Source organism: Theropithecus gelada, chromosome 1, assembly GCF_003255815.1.
Source record: "Theropithecus gelada isolate Dixy chromosome 1, Tgel_1.0, whole genome shotgun sequence".
NCBI lineage: Eukaryota > Metazoa > Chordata > Mammalia > Primates > Cercopithecidae > Theropithecus > Theropithecus gelada.
In genome coordinates, this window is record NC_037668.1 from 196065594 (window position 1) to 196088597 (window position 23004).

General features: G+C 39.1%; 1 protein-coding gene across 2 annotated transcripts; it reads left to right on the forward strand.

Moving 5' to 3' along the window:
- The first annotated feature begins 1716 nt into the window (after positions 1 to 1716).
- Positions 1717 to 19899, forward strand: SLC19A2 (solute carrier family 19 member 2). 2 transcript variants are annotated; one of them, XM_025367933.1, is made up of 6 exons: positions 1717 to 2184; positions 6140 to 6742; positions 13590 to 13812; positions 14951 to 15143; positions 15544 to 15685; positions 17840 to 19899. In XM_025367933.1, exons 1-6 carry the CDS (start codon positions 1987 to 1989, stop codon positions 17966 to 17968), a joined length of 1488 nt encoding a protein of 495 aa, XP_025223718.1. In that variant the 5' UTR covers positions 1717 to 1986; the 3' UTR covers positions 17969 to 19899. The 2 variants fall into 2 exon arrangements, with proteins under 2 accessions (XP_025223718.1, XP_025223727.1); XM_025367942.1 differs by lacking the exon at positions 6140 to 6742 and having other exon boundaries at positions 1771 to 2184.
- The last annotated feature ends 3105 nt before the right edge of the window (positions 19900 to 23004 follow it).

Below are 23004 nucleotides of genomic sequence, written 5' to 3' on the forward strand. Positions count from 1 at the left end.
GTGCTGGGATTACAGGAATGAGCCACCATGACCACCCTGAAAGCTGTTTTTAATAAGAAGGCTTTTCTTTCCCAGGCCTCTCTGGCTTGCTTTCTCTTTCTTTCTTCTCTTCTACAGAAGCACTGAATGTAAATACAAAGCAATTGTCAAGAGGACCACCTGTTTTCTCTCTGTAGTCCTGATAAGGGTTGGAGTTTAGGGAACTAGATAATTGAATAATATCAATTAGAAGTCCTCAAACATTTTGGTCTTAGGACCCTTGTTACTGAGGTGCCCCAAAAACTCTGTTGGGTTTTGTGGGTTATACCTATTGATAATTGCCATATTGTAATAAATTAAAAATGGAAAGTCTGACAAACACAAGAATATACAAGCACATATTCTCTCATCCTATAAAGTGATGATGTCATCACACATTATATAGCCTCTGGAGTGGAAAACGAAATAAAGTCTTAGCATGGTTATGAAAATAGTTCTGAACTCATGAAACCTCTGAAAGGGTCCCAAAGACCCCCAGGGCTTCCTCGACCACACTTTAAGACTCATTGAGAGACGTAAATACTACCAATTGTATTTCTTCACAGATTAATCAATTCACATATTTGGGTTCATGCATTTGTGCGGTCTTACAAACAAATCTTTCCCTTTACTAGTATCTTATTCCATCTGGTAGACTCACTTCTGTTGCTGATGCTTGAAAAAAGTGTCATTTGCTATCACAGGAAGAAAATTGTGCTAGATGGATCGTAACATACCGAAAAGCAAGATAGTTTCAAATGTTTCCATGAGCTTCTGGCAGGATCTATCATTCTACAAATACTGCACAGGAAAAATTGCTTTAAATGCTGCATCTTTGCAGAAGGATTAGGATAGAGCCAGGCTGTGAGTCAGGCAGAAAAAGGCACACAGAGGGAGATGAAAGCAAGGACTGGAGAGTCTTGCCATGCTTTGCCCTTGAAAACTATGCCAAGACCTCTTTTTTGTTTTTAAATGAAGAAATCCCTCATGTTTCGTGATTACTGTAATGACTCAGGATTTTCCACCTTCCTTTTAACTATAAACCTTAGCGTAGTTAGGTGTTTGTTTTCGTTGTATCACGCTTGCAAAAAATGATGAAATAAAGTTAAAACCCTTTAATTGGGACTCCATTACGGTTCCGCTATTCACTGACCAGCTTGTTCATTATTCTCCCAATATTATCCACTTTCTTCATTTCAGTCTCTCGCTTAGATCCTGGGCTTCTGATGTCTTTCCATGGCGGATGAATACAATTTAAAACACGAAGCTGCTGGAGGAGTGATTTAACCTTCCCCCTTCCCAACGTGAAATCTTTGCCTGTCCTCTGTCACTAAGTCTCTCAGGAGCAGAACCTGAATGGACATTCGAGGGACGGTGAATAAGAATGACAAACGATGGTTGGGGAGAACAGAGCGTTTCTTCCATCTGGGGATTAGGCCCACAGGACGCATTCCCGACAGATAGCAGAGCCGACCACGGGTGTGACACGAACCCTAGCTGGCCGCCTGACTAACGTTCGGCCGCAAGCCGCCCCTTTCAGATTGGAGTTCCACATGCCCTCCGCGCCTGAGCCCTGGGACGTCAGAAGCCTGGCTTGCTGCCGCCGCCGCCAGTTCACGTCATGTGACCCACAACCAATGGCAGAGAAGCCAAGTATTCCTGGCGTCCGCTGTGATTGGTTCCCAGCCTGGAGGCGGTGGCGGAGGGTGGGCCTTAGGACGGGTCTCCCTTAGGCCGGGTCTCCCTTAGGCCGGGCGCTCAGACCGCGACCGTGGAGGCGTCCGCGGGTTAAGGCTGGGAGTCCGGTAGCCAGAGGCGGCGGCGAGTCCAGAACGGCCGGGCCTAACAGGGAGAAGGCGTCACTTGCGGTTACAAGTGCCGGCGCTGGGGCAGTGCCTGACCCTCACTCCAGTTGGCGGAGGAGGAGAAGGAAGGGGCCGGGCCGGGTCCCCTCCCCTCGCGCCACGGATGGATGTGCCCGGCCCGGTATGTCGGCGCGCCGCGGCGGCCGCTGTGCTCTTGCGCACCGCTCGGGTCCCTCGTGAGTGCTGGTTCTTGCCCACCGCGCTGCTCTGCGCCTATGGTTTCTTCGCCAGCCTCAGGCCGTCCGAGCCCTTCCTGACCCCGTACCTGCTGGGGCCGGACAAGAACCTGACCGACAGAGAGGTACGCGCGGAGGACGCGGGGCGCGCGCAGGAAGGGCGGGCGACCAGCCTGCGGGTGGGCGGCGGAGGAAGAGAGGACTGAGAAAAGCGCTCGAGCCATTCTGGGCAGAGATTTCTGATTTTTCCCAGTTGGAGGTCGACTTCGTGCTCTGCGTTGTGTTCATGATTTTCTGTTTTCTTCGGCTATGTAGGGCGAGTCTCCTGCGAAGGTCTCAGAACACGCGTCCAGAGGCCCCGTGCCTTGTGTGTCAGGCAGTATGCTGATAGTGTTGTAATGTGGCTTAGCGTGACTGCCCAGACTGGTCCAGCAGTTCCTGCTGGGGGTGAGGGGGTAATATTTTGACAAAGAAGTGAAAACAGCAAGGTGTACTTTGGACATAGCTTAGTAAATACTCATTGACTGAAAGTAGGCAACCACTGCTTTTCTGAAAGGATCTTCCCTCTACCTGCTTCACCTGCTTCCTGTCCATCCCTTACTTTGTTTACATTTGGCAGGATGGATGTGCTTATCCAAGTAAGGACAGGACAGAAGTACAGAACGTCTTAATTTGTCTTGATTTTTAGTTGGGTGAGGTTGTGTCCAAGGATATCCTGCCCCTCTCTCCCTTAAGCCCAACCTCCAGGGATAAAGGCAGATGGTATAACATAATTGACTCTTAATTATGGTTTTCCTTGTATTGTGAATTGTTGCTTCACAGATGTTAGTTTTGCTTCTCAGATACAAGGTGGTGTCTTTGAAGGCTTCTGTGATGTTCAGGGTAATTGAGAGCACGTAGTCCATCATCAAGAGTTTTTTGCTGATTGATTTTTCCTAGGTAAGGGCTTACAATTAAAGTACTTCAGAAGCGCATAGTGTATTTTAGAAATGTACTGACCTGTTAAAGTGCATGGTCAAAACCAGCACTTGATTTTTGCAGAAGAAAGACAATATATAAACTGAAAAAGAAATTAAACCCAAAGTACTTCCGCAAAACCGAAATAAAGCCGATTCAATGCCCTCTTCCTGGGCCGTTTCTCAGTCTTGTGGATCACTGCATAAGCGACCGTAGCAGTTATTCATAACCTATTTGAATTTTAATACTGATTTAAAGCAATAATAAAGTCAAAACAGCCAACTTTTGTGAACAGAATGATTTTACAAGAAAATTACTGCACTGATACGAGAAAGTATGATTCTGGAGACCCAAAACAACCACTGAATCTGAGGTGTAGCCACTGAGGCAGAATTGATACTGCTGTGAACAGCTGACCATTAAAGTTTCATGTGAACTGCCATGTGATCTGCACAGTTTGTGCACCTTTCCTGATAGTGAAACACAGGGAGAGAAACATGTTCCAAGTGTTGATATTTGAAAGCTGATCTCTTTTGTCATGTGCCCTGGGTAGAAGGTTGCTGTGTGATGTGCTACCAAGATCATGTGCTCTGTCCTATCAGAAAGCTTTTCAAGGTGAGTGAAGTATGTTCAGGGGGCACAGAAATAAAGCAGAGTGGCCAGGCGTAGTAACTGTTTGCTGATTGTGTAACAAAAACATAAGCGTACTTCTATTATTGCTAATTAGATGAGGAAAAGGGATTTGGAGAGAAATCTAGAAGTCTGGGGAAGGGGTGTATTCTCAGAGGACCACCAGATCATGGCTGATTCTCCTCTCCTTTACCTTGTGGCAAGCCCTACATTTTTTGTATAACTAATAATTGAAATAATAGAACAGCTTATTCATTACTTACTGAGTGCTTGCTTTTTGCAACGGACAGTTAAATAAAAAATATTACATGATTTTTAAGCAAAGCTAATGCTAAGTCATATTCAGCGACATTTGTATTAAAGTTTGTGTTTGCTCCTAGAAGACTGCAGAGGGACAAGTTGGTTTGAACAGAGCTATTGTTAACTAAATTTTAAAACAAAAGGAGAGGAGAAAAATTTCTTCTCTCTACTCTCAAAGATTTTTTTTTTAGATTTCAGGAAAAACATTCACTTTAAAATAGGTACCAGTTTATAAGTTTTAAGCAGGCTAAAATTTGACTGTATGTTAATAGTTAAAGGCCAAACTTTCAGTAAAACAGATCTTTATCTGTGGGTAGATATTGCCCCAGATATCCTTGTCAGCTTGTCCTCGAGTCTTCAGACTTTGTGAATAAATCAGGTGGAGTAAGTAATTTACATGTTGTGTCTCATTTAATTTTTGCAACAAACAGCTCTCCTTTACTGATAATGGAGGTTAAGGCTAAGGGGAGCTAGAAGAATCTTGTCTACATTCACACAGCAAGTGATGGAACTGAAGTTCCTGCTGGGGTCTTTCTGGTTTAAAGTTTATTTTAAAGATCACTTCTACTATATCCCAAGTTTAAAATAGGCATTAAAAAGAAAACAGCAAAAACTTCTATTTTTTTTCTATTTACAAACAAGCAAAAAGAAGGAAGTAAAAGTTGCCTATAATCCTGCCATCTGGAGAGAGTTAATTTTCTCAAGATTGTAGGACAGATTGACCATCTTTATTTGTTCCTCTGCCCCAAAAGAAACAAAACTTAGAGTCAGAGAAGCTTAATGAAACACTAGGATAAAGGCTGTCTATCTTGTGTCTAGAAGTAAGAAATGACAGTAATTCAGTTTTCAAAGCGTTTATTGAATCTAGTATCTTCCAAACAGTATGCTGGCTTTTAGACAGGTCATACAGGTGAATGTAGGGGTCTATCCTTAAAAAACCGATAAGGCAGTTGTTCTCAACTCTGGCTCATTTAAAAATCTGAGAAATTTTTAGAAAATATCTGTGGCTGGGCATTTTTTTTTTTTTTTTTTAAAGAGACAGCGTCTTGCTCTGTCACACAGGCTGGAGTGTAGTGGTGTGATCATAAGTCACTGCAGCCCCAAACTCCTGGGCTCAAGCACTTCTCCCACCTCAGCCTCCTGAGTAGCAGCCATAGGCCTGTGCCACCATGCTTGGCTAACAAATTTTTAAAAGCTTCTTAGGAGATGCAGCCATGGTGAAGAGCCAGTATTATGAATTAATTGGGGAAAGAGATGCATGTAGATCAGTATCAAGAGAGTTTGAGGCTAGGTGAGATGGCTCACATGTCCGTAATCTGAGCACTTTGGGAGGCTGAGGCTGGTGGATTGCTTTGAGCCCAGGAGTTTGAGACCAGCCTGGGTAATGTGGTGAAGCCCTATCTCTACCAAAAGAAAAAAAAAAATTAGCTGGATGTGGTAGTAGAGGCCTGTAGTCCCAGCTACTGGGGAGGCTGAGGTGGGAGGATCACCTGAGCCTCACCTGAGGCGGAGGTTGCAGTGAACCATGATTCTGCCACTGCACTCCAGCCTAGGTGACAGAGGGAGACCCTGTCTCCAAAAAAAAAAGAAAAAAAGAGTTTGAATATTGTAATACAAGTACTATTGGCTTCCACAAAGTCTTTCTGAATAAGGAAGTCTTTGAAGTAGACCTTGATTAATGGGAAGAATTTATTAGGAAAAAAGATGATGCTGTTGGGGATAGGAAAGGATATTTCGGGCTGGGCGTGGTGGCTCACGCCTGTAATCCCAGCTTTGGGAGGCTCCTCATTTGAGGTCAGGAGTTTGAGACCAGCCTGGCCAACATGGTGAAACCCCAACTCTACTAAAAATACAAAAATTAGCCGGGTGTGATGGCGGGTGCCTGTAATCTCAGCTATTTGGAAGGCTGAGGCAGGAGAATCACTTGAACCCGGGAGGCGGAGGTTGCAGTGAGCCAAGATTGTACCATTGCACTCCAGCCTGGGTGCAGAGCGAGACTCCATCTCAAACAAAAAAAAGAGAAGAGATATTTTCAAACAATTATCTGAACTGTTGTTGTCAAGGTTTCTTTGATTGATAAGGATGAGATCTTTGAGGTATTTGTAGGTTGTTTTGTAAGAAGAAATTCTTTTTGAGTATTCCAGGTCCTTTGATCACTAATGGGATTTTTTTTTTTTTTTCTCTTTCTACCAGGTCTTCAATGAAATTTATCCAGTATGGACTTACTCTTACCTGGTGCTACTGTTTCCTGTGTTCCTTGCTACCGACTACCTCCGTTATAAACCTGTTGTTCTACTGCAGGGGCTCAGCCTTATTGTTACATGGTTTATGCTGCTCTATGCCCAGGGACTGTTGGCCATTCAATTTCTAGAATTTTTTTATGGCATAGCCACAGCCACTGAAATTGCCTATTACTCTTATATCTACAGTGTGGTAGACCTGGGCATGTACCAGAAAGTCACAAGTTACTGTCGAAGTGCCACTTTGGTGGGCTTTACAGTGGGCTCTGTCCTAGGGCAAATCCTTGTCTCAGTGGCAGGCTGGTCGCTGTTCAGCCTGAATGTCATCTCTCTCACCTGTGTTTCAGTGGCTTTTGCTGTGGCCTGGTTTTTACCTATGCCACAGAAGAGCCTCTTCTTTCACCACATTCCTTCTACCTGCCAGAGAGTGAATGGTATCAAGGTACAAAATGGTGGCATTGTTACTGACACCCCAGCGTCTAACCACCTTCCTGGCTGGGAGGACATTGAGTCAAAAATCCCTCTAAATATGGAGGAGCCTCCCATGGAGGAACCGGTAAGCTCAGCCTTAAATATCTTGTAATTGCTACTATGGGGGCTAGACCAGTGGTGAAAAAACCAGCAAACTCCCTCTTGCTAGATCTTGTATTCATTTGGATTCATGTTTTATCCTGAGTTGATTCGTTGCTTTATTCATTCATTCCATTCATTCAAGCTGTGGTTTATTTATATTAGAGATGACACATGTATTTTTCTCTGGAGTGCATGACCTCCAAAGTCATATTGATACAGCATTATATTGTTCATGTCAGAGATGTCTTGAATTGCAAGGGCTGAGTCTTCATCTTTTGAGTGTTTGGCACATAAATAAAGCACTCAGAAAATTTTTGCTAAATGGGTAAATGAAATGATTCTAATAAATGATTAAATATCTACTTCTAGTTTCTGAATTGAAGCCCAAATTATTATTATTAATTAATTAATTTATTTATTTTTGAGATGGAGTCTTGCTCTGTTGCTGAGGCTGGAGAACAGTGGTGCGATCTCGATTCACTGCAACCTCTGCCTCCAGAGTTCAAGCAGTTCTGCCTCAGCCTCTTCCTAGTAGCTGGGATTACAGGCACTTGCCACCACGCCCAGCTAATTTTTGTATTTTAGTAGAGACGGGGTTTCACCATGTTGGCCAGGCTGGTCTCGAACTCCTGACCTCAAGCAGTCCACCCGCCTCAGCCTCCCAAAGTGCTGGGATTACAGGCCTGAGCCACTGCACCCAGCCGTGAAGCCCACGGTATTTAAGGGTAAGAAGTTATTTTCCTCTTCTGTGCTAGAAGGTATATCTGTTATTTATTTTTCAAATGACAATTTGCTGAAGTAAAATAGTAATGAATAATGCAGGCAAAGAGATCACAAGAGGACAGTTTGAGGTGATGATGGAATAAATATTAAACGTGTGTTATGAAGCTATCTCTTGGAAGGGAGAGGTATGGCATTAAAATAATTTATCCATCTGTTCTGTCTAGCCAGGAAGATGAATTCCTTTCCCTAGACACCCACCCCCTTTTTTTTTTAATATACAAATTTTTTTGTTTCTATTAGGTTATAAGCTGTGAGCTGTGAGGAGCAAAGTTAATTCCAGCCACACTGTAGTCTTAGTTTTCCTGGGACATGTTTGGAAATAAGCCTATTAACATTCCAGCTTTGTAGGTGGCCTCTGTCAAACTGAGCTCCATAAGCTTTGTAGGCTGGCTGATAATAAAGAACCATTATGAATAAAGTCTTTCATTCTGTACTGAGAGTTAACTGAATTGTTTCAATGTGGTATCTAATGTCCTCATTGAAAATTACTCTTTTCTCTATCCCCATTCTTGAGCTCTCAAATTACTACTTGAAATTTAGGTTATCAGCCCAAAGAGCCTGGGTAGACTTCTAGAGCCTGGGCAACCCTCATCATGAAACTCACCTTGATTACCAAGGCACCTGTGAGCAGTTTTTGTCAGAATGATCAAGGATTAAGTGGCAACGAAATGCTGATTTTTTCATAATTTGTTAGGTGATGTTGGAGAGTCAACAGAGGGTTGATGGGAGAGGGAAGGAGGTATAATCATTTCATAGATTTCATGAAGTGGAAAAAAATAAAGACCCTTCTTTATCTGTTTTGAATGTGTTACAGTGGCTTTAGCTAAAATTAACATATATATAATGTGTGTATAAATGTATATTTTAGATATTAACACATTGACCATAGTTCTAAAGATTTTTATAGTGAGTTTCAAACTTTTTTGAATATATTTAAGAAACATAGAAAACACATTTTACATAGAAAACCTGTACATACATAGGTATGTATATATTTTATGTATAACAGAAACAAATTTTACAACAATACTTTATTCTGATACATTCTTTTACTTTTTAAAAATTCAGTTCACTGTTCTCTAAATCAATTTTATTGCCAATTTATGGGTGGTGACCTATAGTTTAAAAAACTCTGTTCTAGATCAACTTGAAATACTTGTTTATAGATACACGGTGTGTCAGTGTTTTATATACCGAAGAATTGTAGAATTTTAGAATTAGAAATTATTCTAATCACAAGTCACAAAAATCAGAGCATTTTAAGAAGAGATTAGATTTCATCAAGACTGTCCTTTTAGAGATAAGGATTAGGATCAGAGATTAGCAGCTTGCGCAGAATTGCACAAATATACTCTTGGGCATAATTTTAAAGTGTATATGAGATCCAGTTCTCTCTAAACCTTTCTCCATGAAGTCTCTTAACTAGGGTAACAATGTCAGAACCATCATGTCAGTTACACTGTTTCCAAAATTAGGATTCAAGTTAGTTCCCTGATATCCTAGGCTCTGCTACCGATACCATAGCAGATGGGCAGTGCTGCTTGGTATTGGCACCGATTGGCCCTGAAATGCTGCTGTTTTTCTTTGGCAAGCTTGAAGGAAATTCAGAATATGGATATTAGGGATAGAGGTATTTTAAGTTGACAAGACCTATAATTAAACCATAAATTATAATCATGGTAATTATTGAAGAGTAGGTAGATAGGTGGTTTTATCTTGATTTTTATAGAAAGAGAAAATGAAGTAGGAGGAGTCTAAGTGATAGCTCACTTTACAAGTTACCTTAGAGTATTTGTGAGTTCTTTTTATTTGAAGAGAGCCTATTGCATTGGGGCAAAGGGTGCTGATCTCACAGAAAGAAGAACCAAAGCTGGTGACTTTCTTTCACGAGCAGAACTGGATTCATTATGTAGTTGGCTGATAAGTGAACCTGATTTATTTTGAGTTCTTCATCTATTAGAAATGACACAAATTAAACCACTTCTTTAGCATAGGTTCTGACATGTAATTAATACCTAGTAAATGATTCTCTTAATATAGCCATGCTTTTATTTGTAGTTTCATATCTTTTACTACTAGTAAGTGTTCTTTCTATGTCTGCATGTCTAAGGTCTATAGGAACAATGACAGCAGTGAAATTGATGCTTGCACTTTGGTATTAAATAATGTCATTTCTAGCAGCAGGGTGTAGTGAGTTTTGAAGAAAGTGAAGTCTAAACCCTAGTTCTAGTACTGGGGCAAGTTACTTAATTCTGTGAGATTTAGTTTCCTTATGTACATATCTATCTTACAGGGTTATTTTGAGTATTTAAAGCTTTCAAATGAGTTTACATAGTAGGTTTCCAATAAATGGTAATTGCTGTTACTATTATTATCATTAGACATGAATAATCTGGAACAGCTTTGTACTTTTATGGTAGATAGTCATGTCTTTGTGAGGTTGTAAATAGAGTAATATTTCCTTTTCTCTTTGAATTAATCATGCCCAGTCATCTTCATTATCATCATCATTATCGCACCTCCCATTTATTTTGACTTGGGTATCAGATACTGTGCTAAGAACTTTAGAGTCAGTATATTATTTGATTCTTATTAAAACTCGATGATGTAGATATTTGCTCATTTTAGAGAAGAGGAAACTAAATTTAGTTAACTGACTTGCTCTAAGGCACATAGGAAGTGGCACTTCAAAAATTTCCAACTCAGGCCGGGCATGGTAGCTCACACCTGTAATCCCAGCACTTTGGGTGGGCAAGGCAGGCAGATCACTTGAGGTCAGGAGTGCGAGACCAGCCTTGCCAAGGTAGTGAAACACCATGTCTGCTAAAAAAAAACACACAACAAAAACTAACTGGGCATGGTGGCGCATGCCTGTAATCCCAGCTACTTGGGAGGCTGAGGCAGGAGAGTTGCTTTAACCCGGGAGGCGGAGGTTGCAGTGAGCTGAGATGGTGCCACTGCACTCCAGCTTGGGCAACAGAGACTCTGTCTCAAAAAAAAAAAAAAAAATTTCCACCCGCATCTGGTTGACTCCAAAAACCACCACTTCAGTAGAGATTTCCATTCCCTGACAGAGGGAAGTAATTGTTAAAGATTTTTGAATGTATAAAACAGCATCAAAACCTTATATTCAAATGAAATCTGAAACTAGATCCCCATTGTGATAAGTAAATAAAAATTGAGCCTTTCTGATTGAAACAGGAATGCAGGTCTGATAATTTCACCCACCTTGAGCCTGTTATTCATCCCACATGAAACTCTCAAAGCTCCATGGAACACAGTGAAGCCACTTATTAAATTAGAACTTGCATGATTAACTACGAGCAGCTCAGAGTTTTGATGTAATAGAAATAAACCTTTGTAGATGTAAGAAACATAAAAGGTAATACGTCAAATGCTTCTTTAGAAAGTGCGATTCATATAAGCTTAACATTTGAAGCCTAGAAAACAGCATAGAAGGAAGCCTGCAGATTATAGCAAGAGGTGCCGATTTTATAAACAGGACCTGCCATCTTTTCTTTTTGGCATGGCCAGATAATAGATTGAGTAGTTATTAACTTCTGTGTGCAGAATTCATTATTACATAATAGATCTAAAGTTCTCAAATGTATTATACTGGGCATTATTTTATGTATGCCATGACTTTTTAAGCTATGCAATAAAAATAACTGAGCACCTCTATAATAAATACATGCATTATCTAATTTAACTCTATATAATCTTATGTGGATAGATGTTATTGTTATCATTTTCGTTTTCCAGATGAGAAAACTAAGGGTTTCTTATCAGTTTATGGTAGGATTTCTAATAGAAACTTGTGAATCCTTTTAATAGTTCCATTCTTCCAGGAATATACTTTCTTATAATCCTTCCAGCATCCTTGAAAGTTTTAGGTATCACAGTTGTTTTCCAGGTTATATTGGTTAAGCAACTGAAGCTAAATAGTAAAATTCTGATATAGTTCAATAAAACTGGTGGATCTTGAATAAAGACTTCAGAAAATATGCTTGGTACCATTCACTCACTCTCAGCAAATTCACATTAGATATAATTAACAGTTATCTTGTGATTTGTTTAAATTCACAAGGTTTGCGCTCATATACAGTGCCAAGAAATCAATCTTGTAACAGCAGTATTTTGTACTTTTAGGTGGTTATCATATGCAAATTCATCAAGTAGAATTTTCAAGTGTCAATAATTCTTTCTCTGAGTTATCTTAGTTAACTCAGTACTCCCTGAATTTTGGAAAAGGGCTGTAATAATGGTGCTTGAAGGATATCCCCCTCTGGGCTAAACAGCACAAAGAAGGAAGCACCACACGGGGGTTGCTTTGCAACGGCATGAGAAGGTAAAAGAATGATGAAACTCGGATTCTCAGTCCAGTGAGGTTTTCTAACCTCTGAGGGAGAAAATGGCCTTTATTTACCTAATGCTGATGGTCACTGTTACTGTATATAAGAGGAGAAAATATCTGTACTAATTTTATAAAAATGATATATATGGTGTGTGTGTATATGTGTGTATATATATACGGGGGGTGTGTGTGTGTGTGTATATGTTTTTTTTTTTTTTTTTTTGAGACAGAGTCTCTCTCTGTTGCCCAGGCTGGAGTGCAGTGGCATGATCACGGCTCACTGCAGCCTTGATCTAGGTTCAAGTGATCCTCTCACCTCAGTCTCCTGAGTAGCAGGGACTATATGTGTACACTACCACACCCAACTAATTAAATTTTGTGTGTGTGTGTGTATGTGTATGTGTGTATGGAGACGGGATCTTACTATGTTGCCCAGCTTGATCTTGAACTTCTTGGTTCAAGCAGTTCTCCTGCCACAGCCTCCTGAAGTGTGGAGATTCCAGGCGTGAGCCACTGTGCCTGGCATCTACTTACTTTTTTAAATTAAACATTACAGAAAGCTATATAAAAAAAAATTAAAAATCACCTGACCTACTACCACCCAAAGATTAGTGAACTTTTCAAACATCTCTTTTCATATATGCATATGTATGTACACATATGTATACATTTTATAGTAAATGAAATTGTGATCTACATGTAGTCTTGTAACTTGCTGTTGTTTTACTCAGTGGTATATCATACTCATCTTTCCATGGCGCTCATTTTGCCTTTACGTGTTAGCCACGAAAGTAAAATTTTCCATGTTCTGTTTTTTTGGGGTTTTTTTTGGTAGAGATAGGATCTCACTTTCTTGCCCAGGCTGATCTCAAACTCCTGGGCTCAAGCAATTCTGTCTTGACCTCCCAAAGTGCTGAGATTATAGATGTGAGCCAGCGCACCTGGCCTTCCCATGTTCTGAGCAAGGCCCAGGGATTACAGTAACATTTGGTAGATTAGTCCTTTCATACAGATGAAATCAGAGATATCTCACAGAGTGTCTGACATCTCATATTCACTTCTTGCGATGGTGCATAGCTCAGTAATGTCTTGCTTCACTCAATTATAAGCCCAGTAACTTGATTTATTACTTTATTATAATACTATTTCTCATTGTTTAAATATTAAGTAATATAAAAAGTTTAAGGAAGAAAATTTAAACCACTAAGAACCCACCACTTAGAAAGAACTGCTAATATTTTGGTCTACTTCTTTCCAATATTTCTATCTTAACTGTTGCATCAATCTGTCAATTACTAGGGTAGGAGGCCTTAACTGAATAGTGATTTATTAGGGTTACTAGTCTCTTGCTTATTATTATTCTTGTTATGTTGTTTGCCAGTCTATGGGAGATGTAGACTCCTATTGGCTGAAGCCTGCAATCTCTTTTCATCATCTTCATTTTGTAAACAATACATCTTTTGCTGGGTTGATTACATACAGCTATGTTAATGCTATAGTGCATTTAAAGCAAAAATCCTATGAGAACATATTTTTCACCAGAGGGGATAAATGTAATTGTTACAAGTTTATGAAGTAAGCAGTTGGTTTTTACAAGGAAAAAAGTCTGTTAGGTAAATAATTGGGCCAGTAAATTGCTTTCTATATAATTGCCTTCATCAGAGTTTGAGCGTTGTTCCCTTTTGCTATGTAGGAACCCAAGCCAGACCGTCTCCTTGTGTTGAAAGTACTATGGAATGATTTCCTGATGTGCTACTCCTCTCGCCCTCTTCTCTGCTGGTCTGTGTGGTGGGCCCTCTCTACCTGTGGCTATTTTCAAGTTGTGAACTACACACAGGGCCTGTGGGAGAAAGTGATGCCTTCTCGCTATGCTGCTATCTATAATGGTGGTGTGGAGGCTGTTTCAACCTTACTGGGTAAGCAATGCAGGATAAAAGAGGGTGGTGGTGGGGAAGGGATTCCTCTGGTAGGTAAGCCAGCCATAATCAGATTTGCTCCCCCCTCCCAAATTTGAAATAGCCTCAAAAAATGATTTACTTATTTTGAGCTCGATTTTATAATTGAGGAAGACAACTTAGAAGTACTCAAGTGGAGCAGGACTATGACTAACAAACTGGAATTTTTAAATAAACTTTGGGGAAACCTAATATAATAATTTTCAAGATTGTTTATTCAAGTTTCCATTATCTCTGTACTTACTGGGTAGTTTTGTCACTTGATGTGAAATTTTGAATAGCAATATACAGTAGTTTATAACAATAGTGTCTAATATTTGTTGAATGTTACTATGTGCTAGGTCCTGTTCTAAGGACGTTATATACATTAACTCAATCCTCACAAAATTCCTGAGATAGGTAGAATTTATCCCCATTTTGCAATGGAAACTTGGGACTGGTAGGTTAATAACTTGCTCAAGGTCATATAGATGGTAAGTAGCAAAGTCAAGATTTGAACTCAGGCAGGATGGCTTCAGAGCCTGTGTATTTGACCATCTTACTCTTTTGTTCATTTGTAATTTGTTGAGCTACCTCCTGAGGTTGTTGGATGGTGTTATATGATTTCTGTAAACACTTATTATCTGTCTTGGCACTCAGAAAACGCTTCATAGATTTTAGCTATCCTTATCATCGTCATTGTTTTACCAAAAGGCAGAGAAGCCCTTTTGCTATGTTCTAGACCGCTCCTTGGTGTGAAGGGCAGATGACTCATCCTGCCATGATGCCAAATTAGAGGCCGTGGTTCTTTTTGACTCTTGCCTCTGCTTCAGCTGCAGAATTTTTTTTTGCTTAGCAAAGTCCCTGTGTCTTTGTCCTGCATTTTCATCTCATTGCCCCCTCTCCTAATTCAGTCTGTCATCTCAGTGGCTCCATTTTATTGATTCCATCAAGTTCAGAAGTCTCTGTGTGAGTTTCAAGGCCCTCCATATTCTTGAGCTATCCTATTTATAAGTTTGCAGATTTGAAAATTTAATAATCTAAGCTGCGTTTTTAATGTATTTCATAGCATTTGCTTAGCAAAATAACTGGATTTTTTGTTGTTGTTGTTATTTTGTAGGTGCTGTTGCTGTGTTTGCAGTTGGTTATATAAAAATATCCTGGTCAACTTGGGGAGAAATGACGTTATCTCTCTTTTCTCTCCTGATTGCTGCTGCAGTGTATATCATGGACACTGTGGGTAACATTTGGGTGTGCTATGCATCCTATGTTGTCTTCAGAATCATCTACATGTTACTCATCACCATAGCAACGTATGTATTTTGGCTCATAGAAGCTTTAGGAAAAATTGTAACAGGATAAATTTTTTGGTTTCTTTACAAACCAAAATATTAAAGTTTCTAGTTAAATTAGGCAAATGGGAGGAAACATTGTATTTTATGTGCATTATCAGTTTTTCTTCTGAGGAAACATTTAGGCAAGTTTTGTTTATTCCCTTGTCTGTATGTTCCTACTGTTTTCAGATGTTTGCATGAGATTTATATCATTTAGTTGCAAAATGTTTTCATTTGTTTGGAAAGGCAATTGACAGTGGAAAGAAGGACTCTTCACATTTCAAGTAAAAATGTTTACTTTTATTTAGAATAAGTATTATAAGTACTCAGGAAGTAATTCTTATCTATTCACTCTTCTTTTATTTTTAATTTTTTTAAGTTTTCAAATTGCTGCAAACCTCAGCATGGAACGCTATGCCCTAGTATTTGGTGTAAATACCTTCATTGCCCTGGCACTACAGACGCTGCTCACTCTAATTGTGGTAGATGCCAGTGGCCTTGGATTAGAAATTACCACTCAGGTAAGATCTCTCCTTTGGCATCGAAGGTAGTATGTGTGACTTGATCAGGGTGACAGAAGTATATGTATGCTTAATGAAAACAAATTCAAACAATAGGGAACAGATGTAAAGTAAAAGTGTACCCTCCTTCCTTCATTCAACACCTTCTCCCCTATCCTTAGTTCCTTTCTCCCTGGAGGGTGTTGGGATTGTCGTCTTTTTTATGAGGTCTTAGAACACTCCTGAGTGTAACTCATCAGCCCAGTGGGTCTGTTTCAGCTGAGAGGTAATACTGATTCCTTACAGGCCAAGACCTTCTGCTTCCTCATCCATTATTTCCCTCTATACTTAAATCTATGCTTGGAATACTGTGTCCCATGTTTGAGATTCCCTGTTTCATCTCACAACTCTTTAAGTCTCCTCCGTTTATTTAAAACACCCGTTACCCAAATACTAAGGTAGTGCCTTGCTGTTGATGAACAGCATTATGATTTGTAACACATGACCTATTGAGAAACTTGCACCAACACCCAAAAACAATGTGAATACTTTTTACATTCAGGAATTGTATAGTTGTATATGCCTTCATGCATTGTCAGTTTTAAGTACATATTGTTTTGTACTTTGGCAAAATGGGCAACTGAATGAATCAAGAAGTACTTACTCCCACCCCGATCCCAACCCAAATGATTTCTTCCCTACATATTAGCTGTAATTAACTTTGTTTTTACTAAAGCAATCTAAGAGAGAAATAGTAATAATAGACAATGTGCATTGAGTGCCTTCTGTGTGTCAAATGCTTTGTATAGGATTTGCAGGGTTGCTGTATTAGACATGAAGAAGATGAGTTTGAGAGATGTTAAGTGACTTGTCCAATACTATCAATAATAGTGTTCCAGAGCTTGGCGTTAAACCAACATCTAACCCCAAAACTTATTTCAGGATGGAAAGTAGGAGAGAAACTTAAGTGCCTGCCATCCTCCCTGTATAAGGGAGAGTTCCCAGGACGATTACAGTTGAGGGAAACATGGCTCTCATTGGAAGTGGAAATTTGTCAGCAGATTCTTATAGAAATGGTAGATTTAAACATGTGGAATAATAGGATTTTGTGGGTGGTGCTGAAACCCATTTAACTGCCATGATTGATTAATGGCTTCCTGCAGAAGTATAGCCAACATCGAAAGAAATTGGCTCAGTGATTTAAGGCCATACTCTCGTTGTACCTTTGAACCAGTTCGTAAGTATTTAGTATGTTATTATAAGAAGAAGAAGATGATGATGATGTTAATAAACCATATAGTCACATTAAGATTTGGCTTAGGGCATCATCCTCCGCAAACTAACACAGGAAACAGAAAACCAAACACTGCATGTTCTCTCTCATAAGTTGGTGTTGAACAATGAGAACACATGGACACAGGGAGGGGAACAACAGACATCGGGGCCTGTCGGAGGGTAGGGGGCAAGGAGAGGGAGAGCATTAGGACAAATACCTAATGTATGTGGGGCTTAAAACCTAGATGATGGATTGATAGGTGCAGCAAACCAGCATGACACACGTATACCTATATAACAAATTTGCACGTTCTGCACATGCACCCCAGAACTTAAAAAAAAAAAAATTGTCTTAGGGAAGAATTTTTATATTAAGTAATCCTATAATGGAATCTAGTTGACCTTCTACTGCCCTCTTCTGGGGAAAAATAGAGTTCTTGATCTTAAGAATTTGGCCTGTTTGTACCCACCTATATCAGCTTGAAGGTAGAGACCAGGACTGAATTATAACAATAACAGCAACAACAATAGAAATAATACTAACAGCATTAGCATTGTGCTAATGAGCATTTGTGATCTCACTGATTCGTCCCAACAATGCTGTAAAGTGACAACTATTATGAATTCCATTTTGTAAGTGAAGAAGTCAGGGCTCAGAGATGAAGTATCTCAATCAAGTTCACGCAGCTTGTAAGGGATGAAGTCAGGATTCACACTCAAGCAGTCAGGCTTTATTTAGTACCACCATGCTGGTGATGCTGCTTTGTAACTTTAGGGTCTGGCACATGGTGTAAGTATGCAGTATTTTTTTAGGCTTTATGGACAAATTCTGAATATACTTTATTATAGAGTAATCATCTTGTAATTGATAATTCAACAAACTACTTTTCCCCCTTCTAGTTTTTGATCTATGCCGGTTATTTTGCACTCATCGCTGTGGTTTTCCTGGCCAGTGCTGCAGTCAGTATTATGAAGAAATGTAGAAAGCTGGAAGATCCAGAATCAAGTTCTCAAGTAACCACTTCATAATACACTGCTGAAGGGCTTCTTCTTATAGCAAGAACTCCGCACAGCAACTGCCTGGATGTATTTGATTTTTTAAAGTGTAGACATATATTTATGAATGTGCATTTCTTGGCTTCAAAGCAGCCACTTGACTTAATACCTTGTATTCTGGGAATAACATGATACTCTTCAGAGGAGCCAGAAGTAAAGTTTATTTCATGGATTATTTATGAGAGCTAATTTAAGGATGACTTCTGATTCAAAAGTGAACTTGATTTTAAAAACCAGTCAAGAGCAATCAAGCAGCACATGGTGTTGTATACTTTATTAGCAAGTGAGTTTGGTGTTTTATAGGTCGCATATGTCTGTATCTACTTAGCCAGGTGCTTGGCCTGGTGGGAGCAGGGCTTCACAGAGGCCACAAAATGTTACAAGTCATGATGGATGGAAATATGTTCTAATAGCATCTGCCTCTATTCAATTTAATTCTTATTTCTGTGTTACTCATGTGCATTTGTCTTTCTACGTAGTTATTTTATCACTGGCAATATTTGTTCTGATTTAGTGTTCTGTATTTTAAGGTGTATGTATCATTTCTAATTTTAAGTTATTTTTTAAAAATTCATCGTATGAATGTTCTTGGTTCCCATCGTGACAATTATGTATTTGTGTAAAATTTGTTTAGAAGTACATTTTTGCATTATTCATATGCTTCCCAGAGAAGCTCATTTACTTAGAAAATAAGGCAAGTTTTGAAGCCTGCCTAAATTAAGAGATTTAAGAAAGCTTAAGGTAGGTTTGCTTGTCTTTAAATCTTCAATATGAAGGACTATTAATTCCAAGATTAAAAGTTCATATATGGGCTACAGATATAACTAGCCCATTTGTATTTGCATTCCCTTTTATTTCCAAAATAAAATGAGAAATCTTTTTTGAATAATTTTATCCCTATATATAGTTTTTATATTAATTTGTTTTTCTTATCCAAGTAAAGATGTCAATAGGAATTGCATTAGTGCAAGGCCTTTTTCATAAACTGAGCCTCTTTTAAATTATTTCAATGGGACAGGAACTAGGATAGATGTGATTCCTGCATTTTTTTTTTACCTTAAATCTGTCTTTGTTTCTAAAGGTAGATCATCTTGAATATTTGCTTAAAATTGCTAGTGATTTCATTACCAAGTTACTTGAAAAAAATGTTCTGTATGCATTTAATTCTGAAATCAGTCTACCAAGGGGCTGCTAGTATATGTCAGACATGAAAACTATTTTAAAGCTGACTTTGTTGCCTTATCTTGAAAAGAATCTAGATAGGTGCTTTTAACTGGGATATTAACTTTTTTTTTAGAATGACACAGCTGAACAGTGTTAATAATAGTGTGTCAAGATTGCAAAATTGACATACTTATTTGGTTTAAGCAGGAATCCTAGAAGCAGATGGATGAGGATAAGAATAGGTCATTTTCTATTCACTGTCCTTTACAATTAGGGGAAAGGAAAAGAACACTAGCTAAGGAAGGGAAAGGGAAGTGGTATCGTAAAAGTAGCAACCTCCATTTTATATTTTGTTTTTTTGTTTTTGCTTTGTTTTGTTTGTGCTAATTTGGGAATTGTGTACTCCAAAACAAGTAGAAAAGTGCTGTTTGAGGGATTTTATTAAATCTTTTTTTAATGGAATGTGGTACAAATTGTTCACGTTACCAAAGCAATATTTCCCTGGAATTTAATTCAGTTTGTGGCATACAACCTGAGCCTTTTCTTATATGAGACAAGAATATGTTCACATCTTGGTATGTGGCCATATTTGTAGAATGCTGAACCCAGTGTGCAAGTTGTACTGTATGCAGTTTTGCAAATAAGTGAAAATAATTTGTTGTACTTTTTATTCAATTCTGTATAGATTATAAAATTATTTTTATTAAATAAATATTTTACAGTATATTTTCTCTTTTTAATCTATTTCAGTAGGAGCTTTAGATTGTATCTTTAAATATTTTAATAATTTATCCTAGGACAAATTTCATATTAAGTCTTCCCCTCGTCTAACTTGCCTAGTTAACCTTTTGTTATCTTGTTAATTATTCCATTCCTTTGTGATTTTTACCTTTGACTCTTCCGCCTTATTTCAGATGTTTTCCCCTTTTCTTTTGGCACCACATTGCACTGTTTATTTTTTTGGTCTTCATGTTGGCACCGCTCTTATCTCTTTTTAAAGCATTCTTCCTTAAAAAAAAAAAAAAAAAGACACTCTGTTTGATGTTAACTGAATTTTTAAAATAAAGGAAATTAAAGCAAGAGCAGAAAGTACCACCTTGTTCTGAAACTTTATAGCCTCTTTGTTCCACCTCAGATTATTCTAATACCCAGGGAGGAATCTTCTTGCCATGAGTTGAGAATCATTTGTCCATTACATCCCAGAAACCAAATCAGTATTTTCTTACAGTATCCAAATGAGTACCATTTTTTAATATACCATTTCAAAACCTACTTAAGGCATTGATTTCACTGCTTATCACCAAAGTCCTGGAAAATTTTCATGCAAATTTTTTTTAAAATATAGTTTTATAGCCCTATAGTTTCATTGCCTGTGTCTTACTACCTTTCAGATTGGAAGCCTTCGGAGCAAGGACCATGTCTTGTTTTTGTCTTTTGTTGCAAAACAGATTCTTGTGTCATGTGAACATTGAATTATATAAATGGTATGTGATGGACTCATCATAGCCACCTGCCAATACAGTAGTTAAATGCTCATCTTTTTAAATTTTTATTTTAAAGAGTCAGAGTTCCCAGGCTGGAGTGCAGTAGCACAACCACAGTTCACTGCAGCCCTGAACTCCTGGGCTCAAGCAGTCTTCCTGCCTCAGCCTCCCAAGTAGCCGGAAATCACAGGCAGGTACCAAGACACCCAGTGAATTGTTATTTTGTAGAGATGGGGTCTCACTATGTTGCCCAGGCTGGTCTTGAACTCCTGACCTCAAGTGATCCTCCCACCTTCGCCTCCCAAATTATTGGGATTACAGGCATGAGTCACCTTGCCTAGCCTTATTCTTAAACTGTATTTTTAAATGCAGCCTACAAAATTGGAGTTGTCATTTTTAAAAAGCACATCAGACTGAGCACTGTGACTCATCCCTGTAATCCCAGCACCTTGGGAGGCCAAGGTGGGTGGGTCACCTGAGGCCAGGAGCTGGAGACCAGCCTGGCCAACAAAGTGAAACCTCGTCTCTAGAAAAAATACAATAATTAACCCAGCTACTGGGAGGCTGAGGTTGCAGTGTGCTGATATCACACCATTGCACTCCTGCGTGGGATAGAGAGACGGTCTCAAAAAACAAAAACAAAAACAAAATACAAAAAAAAACACGTCAGTGTAAAATATTAAGATTAAAATGCCTGCTGATCTCTAGTCCACTGGATGCCTTATTCAAGGTACTGTTGTACTTAAATGATAGAAATGGTATATCTGTTTTATCTATTATGTCATATTCCCCATAATTAATACCTTATCTTTAACATACTTTAAGGAAGGGCATTTATTAACGCCAAACCGCAGGATGAAGGAAATCCTCAGTGAATATCAGGTATTGGGAAGGGCGTTGGCTGCTGTCTGTGATGTTTTAAACGTCATCAGTAAACAGTACCGCTACAAACCACCCACTGAAATAGTTTGTTATCCAATTGTCTTCCTTTAAAATAAGGGTGGGCAACAACCCTTTGATTCTTGAAAAGCACCTTGTAGGAATACTAATTCCTCTACTTTTTTCAGTAAGTAAGACTTACAGAAGGGAGTTCAAAATGTTAGGTTTGCCGCTCAAAGCTGTGATACGTTAGCAAAGTCAGTCTATTGAGCCTCAGTTTTCTCATCTGTCAATGGTATGATAACCTCACAGAATTGCGAAGAAGTGGGCAAACATAAGTGAAAGCACCTGTCACATTGCAGGCACTGAGTAGGGGTTTAAGAAATGAGTTTCCTTCCCCTTGCTCTCCATTTACAATTAATTTGTAGCTACCAATTTCAACATCGCACTCTCAAACTTTTCTTTGAATGTTTCAACCAAAATGAAAATGATCAGAAGCTTTCTAAATCCTCCCCTTATTTTTAGTTCATATTTTGGAAAGCACTTGTGGGAATACAGAGATGAAAAAGTCGTGGTTCTTTCCCTCAAGGACCCTAAAATGTATAATTGGAAAAGATAAGTAGAAAGGATAACAGGTACACAACGATAACAGGTACACAACTGCGATACAGGATATGCCAGGTATCATAACAAAAGGCTTAGGTCTGGAAGAGAGAATGAGGACACTGGGAAAATCAGGAGCGGCTTCCTGAAGAAGACGGCATTTAAGTTGGCCATGCAGGATGGGTAGGATTTTAACAGAAATGTGGAAAGGGGAACTGTGTAGTGGAGAAAGGGCCACAAGTGAAGATATGAATGCCAGAAAGTGCAGGAGATGGGGACAGTCAGCAAGGAATATGTGTAGAATAGTAGGCTGGGAAGACAGCGTGAGTCATTTTATAATAATTATTAATTGGAGATGGGAATGGGAAGTCATGACTAAGCTTATTTTTAAGAAATTTAATCTGGCAGAGGTGAATATGATGAATTGTATGGGAACATACTACCCAAAATTGCTAACTGAATTGCCATTGCAATTGGCTGGGTGTAGGTAAGGAAGCCCTTTTATGACTTAAGGCAGTGGAAATAACGAAAACACGACTGATATGAGGTTGCTAAATTAACATTCTACAATGTGTGTTTACGTTTCAAAAAGTAGCTTAGAAAGTTTAAATAACCTGACAAGATTACACATCTATGAAGCGGATAAACCGGGATTCTGATTCCCACCCTACCCGGCAAATTAATGGTCACTTTGGCCGCAGTTCCACTATCAAGTTTGTAAGATATTAACCGCAGTGGGGAAGGGTTGGGGGAGCAGGCCTTCCTCAGAAAGCAGAGCTCAGAAAAGAATGCCAGGCAGAGCAAAAGAGCAGCCGTCAGATGGGTGTGCTGAGTATGTCCCACAATGGGTGGGTAAATGGCAAAGGAGTGAGGTGTCTT